Source organism: Pleurodeles waltl, chromosome 12 (genome assembly GCF_031143425.1).
Source record: "Pleurodeles waltl isolate 20211129_DDA chromosome 12, aPleWal1.hap1.20221129, whole genome shotgun sequence".
NCBI lineage: Eukaryota > Metazoa > Chordata > Amphibia > Caudata > Salamandridae > Pleurodeles > Pleurodeles waltl.
This window is the reverse complement of record NC_090451.1, coordinates 708,455,994-708,478,430: the sequence shown is the minus strand read 5'-3', so window position 1 is coordinate 708,478,430 and position 22,437 is coordinate 708,455,994. Positions and strand designations below refer to the sequence as shown.

Here is a 22,437-nt window from a genome sequence, read left to right as displayed (position 1 = left end):
TAAACAACTTGAAATGGAGTTGTCTTGCGAGAATGGTTTTTGCATGAGGGGATCTGTGTGCGTGCCTCCTAAAGGATTAAGACCTAGATTAATTGAAGTAGCACATCATGGTCATATGGGTATCCCTGCCACATGTAAAAGTTTGAAGGGAAAATATTGGTGGCCCAATATGGATAAACAAGTCGCAGAATTCATCAATCTATGTCCATCGTGTCTTGTGTCTGATAAACATTGGAGAAACAGTGTGAAGCCCTTGCATACTGTTGCTCTACCAAACAAACCATGGGAGAAGATTGCTTTGGATTTCTCTGGTCCTTTTGATCTATTACCTAAAGATATGAAGTATATGATTGTTGCTATTGATTATTATTCTAAGTGGATATATTATTCTTTCGTAGATAGTACAGATACAGATTCTGCAATTCGATTTTTGACAGATTTATTTGTTTTGGAAGGGTCTCCATCAGTGATTGTTTCTGATAATGGTGTACATTTTACTTCAAGGAAAATTGCAGTTTTCCTTGAAAGGTTCAGTATTCAACATTTACATGTTGCTTTTTATAGTCCTTCTTTTTTTTAGGCCGATGGATAAACATCTAATCCTCAAGGATCCCTAATGAAATGTCTACGTAAGTGCCCAAGATCTTACTCAGCTCTTTCGTGCCTGCACTAGTTTGGTCTGCACCCAGCACAACTATTCAAGAAAAACAACAAACATGTGAAAAGGAACCCAGTCTTCTTAAGTAGGCTTCCAGGCCTGGATTGAAGCCAACACCAGTGCTTGCTTCATCGTACCTGTTCAGGAGCTTCTCCTTAAAGACCTCTTACCACACCACCTGTCGCCAGTACAGAACTCAAGGCAGGAAGTACAACACGGCACCTGCATCAGCAAGCGACTCACTGCACATGCAGAATGCAGGTCCATAAATGTGTGGTGATGTTAGTGTGCACCATTCTGCACCTGAGACAGAGGATCGCTGGAGAACCAGGCTCGAACCAGGGAGACTCACAATGTCGACGTCAGACCAGATCTAGAAGACAGCTGGCAGTTATGACCTGCACATCTTTTGGTACCAAGTGAGTCCAAATTCACCAAATCCTAACCCTGTCCAAGAGTTTCCACAGTAGTGCAACTCAATTTAGTACACACTAGGTCCTCCCCCCAAAACAGTAGAGGAAATTGAATAGTACATGGTAAATATATAAGGTTCTCCCCCAAGAAGAGTTGTGCATGTTTTCACAAACAAATAACTGCAAGGGACATCAGGACAGGCGCCTTCAAATCAACCTCATCAGGGTATGGATCTGGGCATTGACTTATTTAATCCTTTTTAATTATTTCTTTTTAAGAGGTAAATGAAGGTGGTGAGGTAAGAAAAGCAGTTTAAAGTCAGCAGACTGCTCTAGAGCCCCCTAATGCTCTGCAGGGTCAGGGTGGGTCTCTTCATTTACAAACTAGATGAGAAAAGGATCATATTCAATATTTACGCCACAAACGCGGCATCAACCGTGGAGGCGGAGGATTGATAGTTATTATTATGAGTGCACCAGACGGAGATATAGCATTACAGACAGTAACTTTTCCTTTCCCATTATGGATTCTTCATTAGTGCGCGTCTGCGCTAGAACAGGACAGCAATTTTTAAAAGAACAGAAAGGCGAAAGAGACGTCAATTAAACAGGCCCTATGGAGATTCCTGATGAAGCGCAATGCCTGCTATGGATTAAGAGTCCAGACCCTGCCTGGCACACATGGATCATCTGCATTCAGCTGCTCTGCCAATGTCATTCCTTTAGAGCATTTCTGAAATTGCAGGAGTTGAGTTTTTCACCTTGATGAATTGTCAACTAGAAGCCTGCCAAAAGAAGTGGCCAGCTGGCCGTCTCCTAATAAGTGGTAATGCACAATACTATCCATCGGGCGGTGGCAGCTCTGACGTCGCCATGCCTATGCGAACACCACTAAATTTAACCAAAGGATGACAGGGTCTTCTAATTTACAAGCTCTTGTCAATATAGTACCAGAGATGCTCTTCAGATGTTCTGCTAGGGAAAGTCTACAGCCCACTTTGTGGTATTTTATTTCACTATGAGCGAACCAAGCACACAGACATAACACAGGATCAGGGAAGGAATTCCTAAATTATTGATTTGAAGATGTGTTTTCACAGTTTAACAAAGGGGTCAGATTACCCTGGAGTCTCAGTTTCATGGGGTGGGAGGGTGATCAGATCCAGGTCTTGGTGGCCAGAACTGAAAAGTTGCAGCCACCATGTACTAGTCCTGAACCTCCTGGTACTTCAGCCAGCGCTGCATTCACTGATCTTAGGGCCATCGTGGGACAGCAATGTTTAAATGTAGGATTATCTGCTTGTTTTTCTCATCAATTAATCATTTTCAGTTGAACAAATCCTGCTTGCATTAGTTTCTGCACTTGAGTTTTAAGGGTGAGATCCTGATGCAGCCATTTACAATTCTGTTTTACCACCAAAGCTGGCCCCGGGCATTCCTCCAAGGTTGCTGGACAGCTCAATGGCCGCAATGACTTCAGCCTTCTACCACCATAGTCTAAACCTTAAAGTTCAGCTTGAGCTGGTTTTGTCTCTTCCAATAACCCAAGGATTCCATGCAAGCCGGAGGTCTCCTTTCCTGTTCCCGATCACCGGGAAGTAAGTGACGGGTAACGTGATTGAATTATAAAACCTCATCTGAAAAGCTCCTAATAATGGCCGGTCTGTCTCTGACTGGTCTGGCCACGTACAAATCTTGGCTCGAGGAGCAACTTATGTGCAAGCAAAAGCTTTCCTTCCAGCTATTACATCCTTTTACTTCAGGTGTTAAATGTCTATGTACACTATGTCCTGCTACTGCAAGGAGGGCTCAACGCTTCCCTTGAAGCCATGCCCCTTGCACGTCTGTAATCCGGAGAACGCTCTCACGAGTGCACAGACGCAACATACAAGCCAATACACCCAATTCAGGCTGCAATTGCCTGTAGTTCAATAAAAGTCAGTAGGGGAAATACATTCTCCTGATATGTTTTTTTTTTTTTTTTTAAATCTCCCACTATCCTCTTCTAAAATGTTGGCATGTATGGAAGCCACTACATTTTGCATTGAATGCTACACAAACAGTGATCTTCTCTTTCTATATCCATTTACTGAGAAAGCGTGCTGATAGCAAAGTATAGACATGCAATCAAATAAGTAATAGGAAAAAAATAGTGCAAACTTTTAAATATGGAATGGGACAAATAGTGCAAACTTTTAAATATGTAATGGGATACATAGTGCAAACTTTCAAATATGTAATGGCACAAATAGTGCAAACTTTTAAATATGTAATGGGATACATAGTGCAAACTTTTAAATATGTAATGGGATACATAGTGCAAACTTTTAAATATGCAATGGGGCAAGTAGTGCAAACTTTTAAATATGCAATGGAAAAAAGTGCAAACTTAGTTAACAAAAGTGTGAAAAAATGTCTGTTGTACACACAATCCGTCGGGCGAGACTCAAAGTCTCCTGAAAGAGTTACTGGGCTGGTGTTGAATTGACTGTCTAAGAACCAACCTCTTGGACCACCGGTAGCAGATCTGGTGGTGGCCGATGCAGTGGAGACCTTGAATCCTGTGTCCACCAGACCTCTTCAAGATGGCGCCTTCCCTGCAACAGCAAAAGTGTTCGATTTACATTCAATCTGCATCACAACGAGATCAGACGCACCAGCTCCTTTGAGCAGACAGAAAGATCTGTAGTAAAAACACCAGAGCACTAAGCTTTCAAATGAAACTAAATGTGGGATCAAAGAAAACAAAGGACGACTGTCACCCATCCAAGCAGAATCGATTAGGAGACATATTTATATACAACAGCAGCGTGCTGCAGAATCTGAGACAGGTTCTCCCCTACTCTGTGTCACCACAACTTCTCTATCCCCTAAAAACCGTACTACGGGCCTGATTTAAACATTGGTGGACGAGTTACTCTGTCACAACGGTGACGGATATCCTATCTGCCGAAATCTAAACCCCATTATATCCTACGGGATTTGTATTTCGACGAACGAAATATCGGTCACTGTTGAGACGGAGTAACTTACCCCCAGTTTCTAAATAAGGTCCTAAAAGTTTTTGAAAATTAGCATTACCTAGACATTGAATATTTAAGTCAGGAAGATAATGTAGTGATTTAGGCAATCACTGTTGATGTGCTTTGATCAGCAGGTCAAGTGTTTGAATACTGACCAGGCTAACAAAGGGCCTGATTTAGATCTTGGCGGAGGGGAATACTACATCACAAATGTTACAGATATCCCGTCCGCTGTATTACAATCCCATTATATCCTATGGAGATCGTAATCTGGCGGATGGTATGGCTGTCACATTTGTGACGGAGTATTTAATTCACCAAGACCTAGATCACGCCCATGGTCTTTTCACCTTTCAAGATCAGTGAATGGAAATAATCCTTTCAATTTACTGAGCCTTTTCCTCCTCACTGGTCTGCCAGATGGAAAGGATGTCCAAGGTGACCTCAGAACTATGTTCTGCTTCGGCTGGTTGACGATCGTCTGATCACTTGGGAGTGGTCACCAACAACGAGTAGAGCACATTAGAAAGCGATTCTACCAGACCTTTTGCAGCTTGCTTAGCATTTCAAGACCGTCTCCTTAAAGTAGGTGTTGAGTTTTAAGGCCTGAAACATCAAAGGTCAGGGGGCTAAGGGGACTCCATTTCCAAGTGACAGACTTGGGGTGAGGAGCACATTTCAAAGAAGCCTGAGGTGATAAGAGTGGGCTCTAAACCAGTCCATACATTGGTGCACTTCAGCAATGTATACATTTCACTGGATCACATGCACCTGGCTATGCCCTGTGGCATGCAGTCTGGGCATCTCAACTGAGGCCTTTGCATCTTTGCCAGCCTCTGCTCTGAGACATTAGTGGTGGGGAGAAGACATGCAGGAACTTACAAGCCCTTGGGTCCCAGGTCTGAGATGAAGGAGAGCTGGCTGACGTCTAGGAACTCAGTCTGAAAGAGAAGATAAGGAGAGCGTGAGAACTGACCATGCTAGGAGGGGTCTAGTCACTGTTTTTGAGAGGGCTCCATGGGAACGTTGTCCCCTTGCAGACCAGCAACTAGGGCCTCACTAACACCTCTAAACGTAAAATGGAGGCTGGTTACGTGGAGTTTGGGTACTCAGGCTGGGCTCCGTGGAGGCACTGGTTGAATGATCACTTCATAAAGCGGAGAGCAGGTTCGGTCTCTTCTTTGAGGCATGATTTGATGCCTGTCCTGCTTACAGCAGTCGGTGCCTAAATTGTTTATAGTGGACTCGCCCAAGAACTGCCTGTGCCTACTTCAAGGTGTTTCTGCTGGGACCACTAGCAAAAACACAAAACCAACCAATTCACTCTTCCCTGTGTACCTGGATCTGTGTGAAATAAACACAAAGCAGGGCAATATCAAAACATATTTCACAGCAACTTGGTAATCGATCTGAAAATATTGCCAAACGCTTTGATGTTTCATGTGCTCCTCTATTCTGTTGAGAACACTGGCCCCAAACTGGTTCTAAGTAATTACCCCAGTTTCAGTTGTTGGATGGGGCACCCACACTGTTATATGTTGGATGGGGGCACCTCTACTGTTACCAGTTCTATTGCGCACCACCAGTGTTACATGTTTTATGGGGGAGCCGCTCAGTGTTACATGTTTTATTGGGTGCCCCTCAGGGTTACATGTTTTATGGGGGTGTCCCTCAGTGTTACATGTTTTATGTGGAGAAGTGTGGCACAATAGTTAGAGCGGCAGACCCTGATGCAGAGATCTGGCCCGTGACCAGGGTTCGATTCTCACCTCGGCGGGTCTTGGGCTCAATTCCCTTGGACCAGATAATTCTCGCCTCGGTGCCTTCTCTAATTGATGGGTCCCACTCTGTAACTCTGGGCAATAGCTTGCTTAATCACCACAACGGCCCTCACAGCACTTGGATGCCTGGCTTCAACCTGGGGCTGTCCAGGAGTGGGCGCCTCACAGGGAAAAGCTAGGAGGGGTTCAACAGCGGTATGCGTATAGCGCCTTGAGACCCTAACAGGTGAGTAGTGCGCTATACAAGTGCGAAGTTTACAGTTTTACAGTTTTATGTGGGTGCCGCTCAGTGTTACATGTTTTATGGGGGTGCCCGAGTGTTACATGTTCGATGGAGCACCCCCAGTGTTACATGTTTGATGGGGCACGGAGCACCCCCAGTGTTACATGTTGGATGGGGCACCCCCAGTGTTACATGTTCGATGGGGCACCCCCAGTGTTACATGTTCGATGGGGCACCCCCAGTGTTACATGTTCGATGGGACACCCCCAGTGTTACATGTTCGATGGGGCACCCCCAGTGTTACATGTTCGATGGGGCACCCCCAGTGTTACATGTTCGATGGGGCACCCCCAGTGTTACATGTTCGATGGGGCACCCCCAGTGTTACATGTTCAATGGGACACCCCCAGTGTTACATGTTCAATGGGACACCCCCAGTGTTACATGTTTGATGGGGCACGGAGCACCCCCAGTGTTACATGTTCGATGGGGCACCCCCAGTGTTACCTGTTCGATGGGGAAGCTCCAGTGTTACATGTTCGATGGGGCACCCCCAGTGTTACATGTTCAATGGGGCACCCCCAGTGTTACATGTTCGATGGGGCACCCCCAGTGTTACATGTTCGATGGGGCACCCCCAGTGCTAGGCGTTTGACAGTGCACTACTCTGTGTAAGAATGTATGATGTCTACTCAGTGTATATATGATGTCCACTCTGTGTAAGCATGTATGATGTCTAGCTTGTGTCCGTATGTATGATGTCTACTCTGTGTACACATGTCTATAAAATACTTGGGTGAGAAACCCGGGAGATCTGAGTACAGCACAAAAGCACTGCAGGAACCACACGAAAGAAGTACTGAACCCTGGCCTTACTAACCAATAAACAAGAACAGCACATCCTGAATGCAGTTCAAGTCAAACACTTTATTCAGGCATTTATCAAACAGCGGAGTTCTATTCCATTGACACGTGTTTCGCGCAGTGGCGGCCGGCAGCTTTGGGAGGGAGGGGGGCGGGCGGGAAGCGCACACACACACACTCATTCTTTCACACACACACACACGCACATCCATCAACAACACTCATAACATTCAAACATGCATGCACGCACCAAACATTCATTTAAAATAAATCACTCACACACACACTTATCTTCAGCCTCGAGGTCACACGGGGGTTGGGACTGCTGCCTTCCCTCAATGGCTGACCCTAGGTCAGCCAATGAGGGAAAGCAGCAGTCCCAACCTCGTCACAGAGTGGGATGGGGTCAGTGAGACTGCTGACCCCTCCCCACTCTGTGAGGAAGTGTCACTGATTGACACTCGCCCTGGGCGCTTTAGGGCTTAAACCTGAAGCGCCCAGGTCAAAGTCAATTGGTGACGCTTTCCTCGTCACCCAGGGGAGGGCCTCGCGGCACCTTTGCTGAGCCGAGGCGGTCACGCCCATAGGAGCTGTGACCTCCTCAGCCCAGCAAAGTTCAGCTCAGGCAGCCAGGAGTCTGCGCAAATCACACACGTCTAGCTCCTGGATTCCTGACCTTACCATGAAGTGTCTGTCAGGCTGACCTTTGTTCAGCCTCACAGACACTGTTCATGAGGGGCAAAAGGTGGGTGTGTGTGGCCCCTCCGCTTTAAAGGACGGGCCGCGCCTGGTTTCGCACATTAAAATAATCCAAAGGCGCTTTTCCAAGGCTGTGTAGTACTTCTATATACATTTACAATCAAATTATTGTTGTGTAAAACAGTAATAAGGGTTTTCTCCAAGCACACCCATCATCTTCCCTGGGACTTAGCAAACTTAAGAACAAAAAACTATAGTCTGTGATGCCTGGGCTGAGATGGAGTCTACGAGGAAAAATGAACACACTTAATGATAGCCTTGATTTATAATAAGTATTTTACAGAAAAGGTTGTTCTTCTTTCAAAGTCAACAGATGACGCTGGCATGTGGAAATGCCGGAGGTGTCATCAGTAATCTCACACCCATGCCCTTGCTGGTCTCTGAGGCACCCGGGGCCGCACTGCACACAGCCTTACTGGAGGCAGAAAGGAGGCATGCTCCCAGTGCAACCTGTTGTGACTCTTGTGTAAGGCAGGCTGGCAACGTTGGTTCTGCGCCTCCTGACCAAAAAATAGCAGAGAGCATGCAAACTATTTCTAATTCTCCTGTCACTTTCATAGCACTTTATTCTACAAGTCTCCCACCTGTGGTGAGTTATTTCTGCCCTGAAAGGTTCTGGGTTTGTGTGACATGCAATATATAAGCATCCCCCTATCAGAAGAGACGTATTATAGGTGAAGAGCGACACATCACACCCATACACCACTTGAAACAGGTGGGAAAAAGGGGAAAAAACTTTTTTTTATATATAACCCTCTCCCACTCTGGCAGTAGCATGCATATTCAATGGGTTCACCCTGACCCCTAAAATTCATGGTGGGAGGGCCCTAATGAGGGAGGGCTCCGATTGGATGATGTGCTGATGGGTTGCTCCGTAAAGGCCAGCTGCGCCTTCGTGAACTGGGGGTGTTAAGACACAGGTGGGGCAGTGGCGTAACAAAGGCCCTCACAGACTCCATGTTGCGGGATGGGGAGGCTAGCTCCAGGGGGCCCCCTCAGCCTAGAACCCTGGCCTGAGACTTCCCGAGTTCGTCTGGATGAGGTTGGCCATCCATGTTCTTTGCAGGTGGCCACCTCCAGTTTTGTTATGCCACTGAGGTAGGGTGGGGTGAGCCGGTGCAGCAGGGGTTCTCGCCCTCGACACGAGGGAGGGAGAAGTGGATCCAAGGGCCAGGGCCCTCAGTGCTGGGCTTGCTCCTGGGATCTATCCTATGGAATGAGAGAAGAGGCCAGTCCGCCGTGTCCGGCCCCTGGACAGGTGCCTTGCGGCACCTCGTGAGGGCTCAAGGGGCGCAAGGCTGGCTTCTCTCTGAAGGCGCTGATTATGCCCCAGAAACCTGCAGTCTTTCAGATAAAGGAAACGTCCCTCAGCGCTTAGCCATATGTTAGCAGCTGAGGTCTGGCTAATTGGGGTGGGGTCATTGTCACAAGCAGGTGACATTGAGATACCCACACAAGAGGTCACCTGAGGTTTTACACAGATCACATATTTATCACAGTCGCATGATGGGCTGCAGCAAAAGGGGAGAGGATGGGAGAGGATGTGGCATAAAGGCCAGACCTGCCAACTTTAGAGCTGGGGAACCAGGTTTGAGTCTCGGTGTCACCTCAACATCCTGTGATTCTGGGCAAATCACTTAATCACCCCATGCCTACCAAAAATGAATGTGACCTTGTGTAATGTAATTGGTGCTCATGTAAAGAGCTCCAATACCTGTAAGTCGAGTTGGCTCTAAATAAAATTTTTAAAAAGCTGCAAAATACAGAACTAGTGTGTTTTATATGTGAAAGGTGCAGAAGGGAGCATCTGACGGGGTGAACACCTCCAGGAAGCACTGGGTGACAAGAACACAGTAAGGATTGTCAAACAGAAGTGGCACTCAGTGTAGGGCAGGTCAGAAGTCTAAGTGAGCGCAGCTGAGGGAGGGGGGAGGTCATCAGATGTAGGGTCCTAGCATGATAACAGGACATCCACACCCACATTAGAGATTAAGTTTAAAGAAAAGCACCCATATTTTACACAAAATAGGAGCCTTCGGACCAAATTTAAAAAATAAAATATCTCATCTCCCTGTAGGCGCCCCCACATTCTTCATGCATTAAACATCTTGCAGGTGTGTGCCATGGCTGTGTGAGTATGCGAAGGATTATCACCAACTGTTAAACCTGTCAGCCTTAGGGTGGTCTCACCCCCAAAACGTTTTGCCTGCTTGCCTCATTTTTTGAGTGATTATTTTTGTTGGCCTTACGACTCAGAGCACTTTTACCACTTCTGAGCAGTGCTAAAGTGCATGTGCTTCTCCCCTAAACATCGTAACACTGGTATATACACAATTGATATATTTAATATATTTGTAAGTCCCTTGAAAAGTAGGATACCATATACCCAGGGCCTGAAAATTAAATGCTACTAGTGGGTCTGCAGCGCTAAATGTGCCACTCACTTAAGCAGCCCTTTAAACATGTCTCAAGTCTACCACTGCAGAGCCTATGTGTGCAGTTTGACTGCCACTTCAATTTGGCATTAAACCTCTTGCCACGACTGAAGCTACCCTTGTATTACATTTAAGTCACCATAAGGCAGGGTGCTATGTGAGTAAAAGGTAGGAAGTGTACTTTTAAGTTTTGCATGTCCTGGTAATGAAAAACTCCCGAAGTCGCTTTTCACTACTGTAAGGCCTACTCCTCTCATAGGATACCATTGGGAATTCCTTAATACACTTTAAAACTGTAATTTCTGATTAGAAGGTTGTAGCTACATCATGTTTCACATATTTGTAATGGTAATTAAAATACTCTTTAATAGTAAAGTTGGATTTAATATTACTATTTTAGGAATGCCACTTTTTAGAAAGTGGGCATTTCTCTGCTCTTATTGCCCTGTGTGCTTTGCAGCCTGACTCCAATACATGTCTGTAGTGGGTGACCGCTTGTTAAGATTTAGAAAACAGCCCATATTTGTACACACAAAATGAGCTCATGGATCAAATTTAAAAAATATCCCTTATTCCTGTAAGAAACCAGGACTGCTCATGAACACATACTTTATATTTGCAAATTAGTTCCTGAACCAAGTTACTGAATAAAAATCAAATATGGAATATTAGACGCCCGCACATTCTTAATCCACTGAATCCCTTGCAAGTGTGAGCCACGGCTGCATGAGTGTGCATAGGATTATCACCAATATTTACAACACTGTTGTGTACATGGCCCACATTTTACGATGTGCCAGGTGGCTAACAGACTGACTTGTGCAGGAGCAGAATAAAACACGTCATGAACACAAATGGGGTTTCTGTACAGGAAGAGGGGCACCTGGCATGCCAACACTTCCTGTAACAGGAGGTTTGACACAGAGTTCACAAGTCTTGGCATAGGGAGTTCAAGAGGTTCCGAAAGTGCTCACAACATAAAATAAAAGCAGGCACTCACCATGGCATGATAGTTTCTGTAAAAAGACTTGGCCAGCAGCGAGTTCAAGTATTCCTCCATTTGTTTCTGAAAACAAATCAAACAGTCGGTCAGGGTTTGTGTGGCTGAGACACTGTCACTGAAAAGGCTCCCATGAAATTTGGAAGAGGATTTTTAAACCTGGGGTGCCCAGCGCTGATCTAGAGGGCCGTGTGAAGGCCCAGTTGTTAGGATGTAATTTTAGTTTATGTGGACATCCTGCCAATCTAGCAGGGATTACAGCTCCCCGGACACCCAGTTTAAAAAATGCTCTAATGCCTGTAAATAACATCTACAGTAGTGTTAAGTTGTGTTATGTTGATTTTTATAGCGCACGCTTCACCAGAGATGGTATCCAGGTGCTTGAGGATCTCATGGTTTGTGTAATGCAACAGGTCCACATTCTTTTCTAGGTAGATTTTAGAGCATGAGACCTCGTGAGACAGCCTGGCACACTCTTCGGTGCACGTCGATGTGCTTCAAAGACACACAACAGAAAGTCATCAATATGTAAAAATTTCATCACGTGCTCTGCTGGGAGGCAAGGGGCCATTAGGGAGTAAAAGTATGGATTCAACTGCACACCCTGGTGTGCGGCATAGCGCCAATACTGGAGCGCCTTGAATATCTAAGAAGTGCATACGCAGGCGGGAGGGGGTTCTCCACATGAGGCACCTGGTGGATGGGTGGGAGGTAGTGAACTCCGTGCAGGCGTTCCCCTATCTGCAGCTCACAGACAAAATATCCCTTTAAGATACAATTACAAAGAGTGACTATCAGTGGAGCTCATTCACACATCCCACAGTTATCTGGATAGGAGGACCCCTCCTGGCATATCTGTACCTACACTGTACCCCCTGGATCGGTGGGAGCAGAAGGGTGAAGCCGGTTTTCTCATGGCTGCACGTGCATCATACGGTCAGTGACCCACCCAATCAAGGAAGTGATGAGAAGGCTTCTCAGCAAGCAAAGGGGGGAAGGGGTTCAAAGGTCGATTACCAGAGTTTGTGCCTCTTTTACAATGACTCTACCATAAAACTGCAGCAATTTGAAGTACGCCTACTGCATTGATCAGGATGCAATGGGGTGAACTGTGCTGGAATGAGAGGCAGTGTGCTTCCCTCACACCCCGCCCCATGACTCTACCAAAGCCTGGGAAGTCCTTTGTGCAATCGAGATGATGTCCTCATTCACAAAACCAGATTGACTCACGTCCGCTGTGTTGCTGAAGAGGAATTCGGGAGAAAAACTACGAAAAGACATTACCTCAAATCTAGATAGACTACTCGGGGTGGGGGGAGGATTTTGAGAAAGATCCTAACTTTAAGAAAAAAACCTTTAAGTACTAGGGAAGAAAGCCTGAAATTCATGTAAAGTGGGAGGAAAGGTGACTGTAACAAGAAACTTCTTCCAGGTCACCAGGGTCATGGGAATGGCGACCACTGGTTGAAAAGTCTCAGGAGTTGAAAGATGAAAGAAGTTAGATGAGTAAGAAGAATGCATCTTCTGTCCCAGAGCTGACCTCCACCTCCCTAGAGAAACAAAGCGCAGCTGATCTGAGCATGTGACGTCTGTTGTATCACGTCGAACACAGCAAAAGACCCAGTGGCGAGCAAAACTCTCTCCTCGAGCAATGCTGAGAAAACGTTCAGGAACAGCAAAATTGTTCATACCAGCAAGAGGTTTTTGTGGCGATCTGGAAAGGTCATTTATCTACTCTCAAGGACTCCTGAGTCCCTCTCTGGCAGTCTGAAGGGTAAGGGATCTTCATTAACCCTAGACCGGAGGTGAGGAGAGTAGCCCAAGAGGTTAGACAACAGAGAGCAAAGCGGAACATCTTTGAGGAGATGTAGTGACCCATCAGCAGCACTTTGAGGGTCTGAACACCAATAATGATAGGACAGTTGGACAACTGGCCATTGTGGTTGCATCAGAGAGGTAGAACCTTGACACAGAAGAGCACGAGGCACAGGGTACTGGAGATATGAAGTGCTGGTGTGCGATCGGGAGTGGAGTCTCATGCGAATTGGAGCCGAAACAGCCAAGCATCACCAGTGTGTCATGTGTATGTGGTCTCAGGCAGGGCTGGTGTCAGGAGGTTCACGATCTGACAAATTTGTGGCCATTTCTGGACATGGTTGGTATAGCAATGTTACCACATATGTTTTGCCTTATCGTGGACCCTTTGTTTGCTGCTTTAGCACTCTGTGCACCACACGTAGGCCAATAGTAGTTAAATACCTGTGGCTCCCCCTTTAAACACGGTTTACTTAGCTTAACCCTAATTGACATTTATCTTGCCTATACGTCCCTAGTATATAGTGTAGAAAATACCCCCAGGGTCTGGAAGTTAAATAACACTTGTAGACTGCAGCACCTGTGGTGCCATCCACAGAGGTGGCATGTAAAACACAGCTTAGATCTACTGGTGTAGCCTGACTGTTACAGCCTAAAAACCTTATGTTAAACCTGTCAAAATAACCCCTCCTGACAGGTGGGAACCCTGCTTTTAAATATGAAAAAGTCACCCCTATGTACACCTTGTCACTCGCAAGGTAAGGTGACTGATATTTAAACGTCTGCAATATTGAACTTTGACAGAAAACGTCTACAAACATGTTTCAAAGACTATTTTTAACATTTAGTAAAGATTCAATTTAATGGTAAAGTTGCATTTTTAATAAACATTTAGGAAAAATAACATTTAGAATGGTACTGTTTATCTTCCTGAACCTCTAGTTGGCTAAATAGAATTAGCCTCCTGACAACTGGTATGCAAGTGCTCGACCTTAATGAGGTATGAAAACTGCTGCAAGAGTCGAACAATGCCCTTGGTGTGGGTAGTTGTATTTCTGCCCCTTGAAGGAAGATCAGCAAGGATGAACCCAGGAACTTTATTAACCTGTAAAGGGGACTGCCCTTTCGTAGGTAAATGTACGGTGAGATCTGGAGAACACAACCCTTTGTCCCTCAGCCAGGCTGGCACCAACCCATAGACCTGGTTTTGATTAGGCTGCTCTTTTCTCTCGCCACACACCCGAGTGGGCACACATGCCCTGCACAAAAGAGGAATTGTTTCTCCATCTTGAATTTTAGGAGTTAGAGGTACTGTGGGATTGTTTGCAGTACAGCAAACAGAAAATGCAGTTTCGCCCCATCAGTTAGGAAACCCTCCCTATTACCCAGTGCCAACCATAAATGTGGCCCCCACAGTACCCTCTTCAAAACACTTTATGGCCCTGCAAAAGTTCCGAAGAGGACGGAACCCACTGTCTGTTACCTGAGAGGAGCTCTGAAAGACTGGACTTGCTCCCTCTTGTACCCAGGACAAAGAACTGGAATCCAAGAGTCAGTTGGCTGGCCTTCGGTGTGTTTACAGGGACTCAACAAGCTGCAAGAAGCCTTTTTCCTGAAGTAACCAGTTGACCCGGACCAATTAGGCCTGGACCGTGTTGAAGGCTGGAGAGAGTCCTGGCCACTAGGTGCTGTCCATAAGATCCTGGCCACTTTTAAAGTGACCCAGAGGAGCTGCTTAGACACTATGTAAAATCTGGCTGAGAATATTTGTGGACTTCCAAGACCTCCAGAGCCATCAGGGGGACCATGTGGCAAAGGTGTCCAATTTTGATATACAACACTAAGACAAACGGTAAACTTGTAGCATCGTAAAGCAGATTTAAATCTTGACATTCCATTAGTTATCTCTAGTACAACAAGGTGGATCCTATACCAAATAACCAGTAACTCAGAGTCTATTTATTCAAGTCCGGATTATCTGCTTGGGAACAACAAATCACGTGACGGGAGGACCAGTGAAAGCAAGTGTAAAGCCACTCACTTTGTGTATCTTCTGCTTCTGGGGAAACAACTCCGTGTAACTCCAGAGCTTGGGCTGCCAAAGATGTATGCTTTTCAATAGCCTAATGAGTTGGGAAAAGCTCAAAATGGGACTGGGTACAACTTGTGTCAACCTCTGGAAATGTGAAGGGTGACTTATCAGGAGGTCGGTCTTTAGAGGCGACAAGGAGGGCAAGTAAGGAATAATGAGCTGAAGCAAAAACTCAAAGAAAGGGCATTGTGGTGTGAAAACGGATACAGACATGGTACAGAGGGGCCATTCACAGAATGGAAATGATCGGAGTATAGGAAGTAAGCACACTGGGGAGATGAGGCTGGCTCCCTGCTGTTCTCACAGACACCCCGCTTCACATTAAATGTTTCACATGGTTCTGATTGGACAGTAGATCAAGTATGAAGATCCTTAAATTACCCACATGACCTCTACACAACACTCAACATCACTGTGCTGGCATTCCAAGTCCACTCTGTATATGGTATCTTTTGTTTCTACACAGCCACACCTGCACATACCCCAAGGCCAGGTTTGAGGCATTCCACCCACCCACCTGTTTGCTGGCGGTCCGCCTGGAGGAGTCATCGCTACCACGCGGGAGGGAAGGCATCTCTGCAGACGTGGGCTCCACACGCGTACGCTGAATGACAAACCTGTAGAATGAAAGTGAACAATGCGATCAACAAAACAAGGCAGAGAATGGAGTAGAAAGAACCATGCAAGAGGAGAGGACGTGCTTCCTGTGGAGCTCAAGGCACCTTTACATTCCCTAAAGTAATTATTATACATACCGGAAGATCGCTATAACACACATACAAGGGCATCTGTTGCCCTAGGAGAAGGGTTGCCCACATTCCACAGTATACAGACCACAATGAACCCTTTGTCCTAAGGATTGAAAACCAGAAATAAACTAGGTAGCAAGGCCAGAGGTATAAGGGCAGGCTGATTCCCTGACACTTGTAAAGTATCCAAAAATGAAGTGCATTGTGGCAAAAATGCTTTGAGGATAAAACACCACCTATACAGGCAGGAGTCGCCTGGAGCGAGCAGCAGCAATATGGCCACCAGCACAGAAACAATCCCCTTGGGACCTGGAAGACCAGCAGTGGACCACTACCAAATAGGAGAACAGGAAGTGGGGTATAATATGGCCTGTAAAAGAGGGCACTGCATGAATGGCCTGTGGCTGAGGCCACCTAGGAGTGGGACTCCACCACAGCCTGACTTTCTTCACAGAGCTTACAGAGGTAGCCCTGGTATGAGTTGGTAAGTAGTGTATTGGGAGAAGCCACATGGCTGGTTGTTGAAGAGATGGGTTACTTGCCCAAGGGGCAGAGCCAGGCTGGGAATCAATATCAGCCCTGGCAAAAATGTCCAAACTAGAACCTTTTCATTCCATTTTTTCCTGTTGCTTTTTCTCTTCCTCTACTGATTTCTCCTCCCCCCTCGCCCTCTAATCTTCCTTCTCCCAAAGCTCTGCTGTGCATGGTACAATTAATTTGGGGAGCTAAAGAAGGTGAAAGCAGCACCGGGAGGACCCCTGGGTTTGAAAACCGGTTTCAAATGGCTGCAGTCCCTGGGAAATGCCCATGGGATGAATGGCCAATCCAGCCTGTCACAAGGAGGGAGAGAAATGGCCCCTGAAGTCTCTGTAAATGGAGGTCAAACCCAGATGTGCAGGTGTTGATGTGCCCACGTTTGAGAAACTGAAGCAGAAGTGGGCGCAGTCCACCGCAGTGAGACAGCCAACATCAACTCACGGTGAAGACAGTTACAGTGCGAGACTGGCAAAAGCGACCTATCATCATCTCACAAGTAACAGCAAAACACCATGGCATGAGTAAAGGTGTTTGATGAAAGCGCATCGTGGATGCTGCACTAAAACCTCGCCATGTTCACGGGGCTTCGCACCAACGGAGTGTTGCACCAACTGGATGGAGAAACCAATGAGTGTAATCAAACACTGATTGCTGAAAGATGTGACAGCACCCCCACAAGCAAGAGCTGTCTCATCATTTATCGAGCACTTGCCCCCAGGGTGATACAGGACAATCTGGTGATTCACTCTTTCAGTGAGGCACTGCCTGAACAGAATTAGGGGTGTGTAACGGAGTCAAAAGCAGGTTTTTCTTGATAAACCCTAGCACCAAACTCATCCAACAAACCACTTCATGAGTGTATAGGCAACTGCTAATGATAATAAATGGCTACATTTTAACCCAAAAATGTAGTCACCTTTTTCCGAGTCACATTAGGAAAAAATGTATACTCACTTAGGGAAAAAAATATACCCACTTGCTCCAACCAAGCCATCTCTTGTTCCAGAGAGCAAGTAGGCCCAGCAATGACTGACCAAGACATGGCCGCTGAGAGGACATGCCCTTCCTTTACCAGCCGCATGACTGTTAACAGTGGAGGCCACATTGGAATGGTGCAACAGCAACTTTGCAGTCGCTTGGCACGATGCTTATAATCAATGGGGACAACTGATGGGAATGACTTAAACATGCACAGCTACCCTTAGTACATTTTCTATGTGTGGCCAGCAATATGTTTGCTTTCATTGCTGATAGGTGGTATCCTTTAAGGAACTCTATGGTAGGCGTGGTTACCTGGAGAGTGGGTTGAAGGGAAGGAAGCTCATAAAAATTTTATGGCGCAGAAGATCTCGGTGGAGTTCTTGGAAGTGCTTGAATTTCTTCTTTATGGTCCACGTAAACTCGCCATGAGTTAGCCGCACGGAATACAGTGTGCTCGTCTTCACCTGCAAGGCAGAAACAAAAGGCAACTTAAGTTCAAAACATTTCCTCAATTTATCCACTAAATAATATTGGTAGCTTGCTACAAGGTCACCAGACCTTCTGACCAACACAGCCACCAAGAAACCAAGGATGATGAGCTTGTTTCCTACCAAAGTTAGACCTGTGATAGCCCCTTTCCAAGCTGCTCTCAGCACACCGCATTTACTGAAGAGTGTCATACAGAGCGATGGATGGCACGCATCAGCCATCATTGACTAGTGAGACCTTCACTGCTGAACACCAGCTGGCCACTTTCTTGCAAACTAAAACTGTACTACTCAAAACAAAATCCTAGTGGCACAGAGCAGACAGGCTTAGCTTAGGGCAGAGGCTGAGAGGGGGTGGGCCATCTTCCCCCTCAACCCTTGCCCTTTCATGTCCTTGAAAAATCTGTCCCCACTTCTCACCCTTTTTATGACTAACATACTGAACAGCTCAGTGAGCAGTGGTGTCTTCGGGAACCTGAGACAGCAGAGGTGATGCCTCAGGTGGGTAAAATCAATCTGGTCACAAGAAGAACATGGGATAATTCGCTCTGTAGCCCACCCGCCGACTGTGGACGAAGTGACAACTGCTACTTGTGTCAATGGCTGCAGCAGCCCTCCTGGCTAAGGAAGGGACATTGAGGGTCTGGGTGACAAGCCCACTCCCTGAACTACCAGTTTACAATGGTTTCTTAAGGGGAGAGTGGCCCACTGCAAGCGTGGTGTGACAGTAGCATAACCAGGCGCTATAATGTACAACCACTTTGCACTGACCGGCCTCTACACTCGCTGCAATGGTATAGCACATCATTCCACAGTCCTTTTTAAGGTCCTACGTCACCAGTAACACAGGACTGTGCAACTGCTTCTAGGAAGGTTTACAACTTCTCTCAAGGATGCAGATGTGTGCAGAGTTTCTTGTTTTTGCTGTTGTATACAGTGCAAACTCAACCTGAAGGTAGTAGAGTGCTTTACATGAGCACCAGTAACATCACACAAGGTCACTTTTTTTTTTTTTTTAGGCACGGGGAGATTAAATTATTTGCCGAAAATCACAGGATAATGAGCCGACACAGAGATTTGAATCTGGGTCCCCAGTTCCAAAGTGGGAAGCTCTGTGAGAAACGCAATATCCCCTCCCCGCGATTCACGAGTAAATCTATGGCTTAACTGAGGCCATGTAAGAGCCCAAACATGGACTCCATATGATGAGTGATGGCCACAGTTTACGTAGTTACCCAATGAGGGTTACTAAAATTATATCAATGATTCCTATTAAGTGCAAACTATTACTCAGAAATGAGCATCCTGGCACTGGCTAAGAGGCAATATTGCACTCACGACATCTCCAGATTCATCGCAGAGGACATTTTTAGAGCCTTTCTGGAGGGAGGGTGGAGACAGTTCTCCTTTACTCCTGGGTGAATATTTCCATCTTGTGGCTGCTACGTAGCTGAAGGCTCGACCGCTCATTTTACATTTCTTAATCTTCAAAAGCGCAAGAGTCTGAGCACTGGCCAACCAAAGGACTTAGTGGGTAGAGACAGAAGCCTTCCAAAAAATGGACTGTCCGATGATCCAGGCACAGAGACGTAAATAAGATCACGCTGTCGATATGCGGCCAGAGTAATCTACGTCTGAAAGCAAAGCCAAATGCAAACATCAACCAGAGAGCTGAACTCTTTATTACCTGCAGTTTGGACAACCCAGCTTCTGAAATACCAAGATAGAGGCAATTGCAAAAATCCATTCTTCATGGAATTAATAAGAATTAATGCTTGTGCAGCTTACTTGTGACTCTGCGGTGTCGAGAATGGAAAAATGCTTAACACCTTAAAATGGAAGACACTTGTACACATAATTATGTTCACTTGATAATCAAAAGTTACCTTCTTATAAATAGACCTGATGTTCTTTACCACTGATTAAAGTGTGGGAGCGGCTCCGACATACCTGGGCCACCAATACTCTGACCAGGTAGCCTTACTGTGGGCAAAAGCCAAGTTTCTGGACTTGTCTCAGTTAAGCTTCAAAGCACTGAAATTAATCCTGTTAACTGCAACAGCAGAGCATCCTTAAACCATAAGGTATTTGGCCTCTCGTCAATATCCACCCTACGAATAAGCTGGGAATCCATCCACTGGTGAAAAAGGTGGAGAAAGCAGCTAATAATTGATTCAACACCGATCTTGCTGAAACCACAGAAGGCAAGGCTGTTACAGGCAGTGTACGACCCCGGCCCCTTCTCTGAAATCAGGGGAGCCACCATTCTCAGTACAATCCTCAGCTGTCTGACTCCAACCCCAAGCAAAAATGATACACTGAGCCCCCATATTTCAGTAAGTCCTGTTACGAGGCAGATCTTGTCGCAACAGTCTCTAATACTGCTGCCTGGGGTTGCATTTTTACGTTAAAAGAATAAGCATGGTCCATATGCCACTTCTTCACTTTGTGGTAACCATCCCAGACCCTGCACAGAAACCTGTGTGGGGGGGCTTGTGACTGACACATAATTATAAATCTTTCATGGGGACACTGTACCTGTTCATAACATCTCAAATGAGGTCCTTGGTAGCCAGTAAGGCCACCAAACCACTGATGACAAAGGTGCCAACACTTGCACGCCCAGCAGAGTTGCTGATGGTGACCCTTTGTATGAGCTGTCAGCTCTCCTCGCACACATCACAATAACGGGCTTCGTATGCTGGGGTGAGGCAGGGCTTGTCCGGTAGACAGCTTGTTGTCTCATGAGCCTGTCAGAAATCTCACAAGTCCTCAGACTGGAGGGAAATATTTACTAGCCAAAAAATAATTCTCCGCAATTGTCAAATTCTTTATTGCTTCTTGAGCTTTGTTATTTGTGACCTTGAGATAAAGCCACGAGTGGCCGCCAGGGAAGCGATGGTGACTCTTCTTAACTCCATCAGGTCAAGCAATCGAAAAGTGAGTACAAGTAGTTATGGAGAAGAGTTGCAGGTATTCAGGGGAAATACAAGGACCAGCAGAGGGCTGAGATTAAGGGCAGAGAAGAGGCTGAACAAGAGACTCAACCCTTGAGGTATACAATCTCCAGGGACTGGACTGCAGGCTAGGCCAGACGAAGAAGACCGGAGAGACACCGCGGACCACAGGAAAGAAGACAAGTAGAATGAACGGAAACGAAGCGGAAATGAAACAGGAGCAAAGAAAAAAATATAAAGAGGGAGGAACAGAATCAAAGACGCCTGCAAGGTCTGGTGGGTTCTTTACTCAGGGAATCCTCCCTCGGTCAGTTCATCAAAGAGGACATCAGACCGGTGAAACTTCTTTGCTGAAAAGACTCACTGTGCCTGTGAGGTGAGGGAGAGACCATGCGACAAACTGCAACACCAAGACAAATGAAAACCATCCAAGAGACCACAGAAAGCAGGTGCATTGAGTTAGCTGGGGGAAGAGAAGTCTCCCAAGGAAGAAACTTAATCAAGATTAGCTATTCTCCACATGGTTACTTCTTACTGCAGATTCCTCACCTCTAGAAAGACTTCAGTACATCAAAACCTACAGGACTGGTTAAGGAAGAAATAAGAAGATGCTGGAGTAGCGTAGCGGAATCTCACTCGATCTAGCTGTACCGGCAGAGGAATGTGTTAGAGGGCATCCATGCCCAGGACACCATTTAACTAAGCACCAACTTGAAGAAATAAATATCCCTCCATAATTTGCTATTAACAGTTTGTGTAAACTTAAGCTCATGAATTTACTCAAGGCAGAAAATTATTAAAATGATACTTTCTCAGGCCCAAGGTAGTTGTAAATTACATCTTCTGTAGTTCTCCTACGCACCAGGAGGGATTTGGGCACCACAAGACGACGTACAGTTGGCGTGGCTGGTTCAAGGCGAGTATGTCCCTTCTCCACACTGGGGCATGCATCTATTTGTTTTGGGCAACCACTTTCTACAGGACGAGGGTCACAGGTCAGTTTGATGAGGCAGGCAGTACAGAAGGGTGAATAAAAGGCAGAAACAGGGGCCGCCACACCAGCGAAACGTAATTGGGAAATACCGATGATTGGGAAGGGAGCTGGTTAACTGAGAGGGAGTTTTAACTTTCCTTTTTTGAGGTTTATATAGTTATTTTTAAGTAGTCAGTCTCCAAAGATAAACAAGGCTTCGTCATCTTGAGGAATGAGAAACATGGGGTGGTCAAAACATTGTTTTATCAACTGATTTAGTTGGAGCTCAGAGGAATGGGCACTTCTGGGATGAAGCCCAAAAGTGAGGTAATACTGGTGGGTCTTAAGAGACTGAAAAGCAAGGTATGTCTGGCTTAAAAATGTAAATACATCGGGCCTGATTTAAAACTTGGCCGACGGTTACTCCGGGTCACAACGGCGAAGGATATCCGTCTACCGTATTACAATCCTATTTCATCCTATTGGATTTAGGTTTCGGAGGATGGGATATCCGACACCGTTGTGACGGACAAACCCATCCACCATGTTCTAAATCAGGCCCCTTGTGGTTTTGAAGAGAAGATGTATAACAGAAAGACAATGACTAGGTAAACAACAACAGAATACAACTGTTGGATCAGTTTTCCTGTGAATAATGATCTGTCTTCCACAATTTTTAGCTGAAGTTT

At 46.0% G+C, this 22,437-nt stretch overlaps 1 protein-coding gene across 2 annotated transcripts in view; it reads right to left on the bottom strand.

Moving 5' to 3' along the window:
• Window positions 1-22,437, bottom strand: part of PLD2 (phospholipase D2) — a 205,023-nt gene that overhangs the window by 86,722 nt on the left and 95,864 nt on the right. For both annotated transcript variants that reach the window (XM_069215728.1, XM_069215730.1), the window contains 5 exons: window positions 17,643-17,794; window positions 15,581-15,680; window positions 11,157-11,222; window positions 4,977-5,035; window positions 3,576-3,668 (listed from right to left, as the gene is read on the bottom strand). In XM_069215728.1, the coding sequence (XP_069071829.1) occupies window positions 3,576-3,668; window positions 4,977-5,035; window positions 11,157-11,222; window positions 15,581-15,680; window positions 17,643-17,794 (470 nt within the window). The remainder of the gene's footprint in view (window positions 1-3,575; window positions 3,669-4,976; window positions 5,036-11,156; window positions 11,223-15,580; window positions 15,681-17,642; window positions 17,795-22,437) is intronic.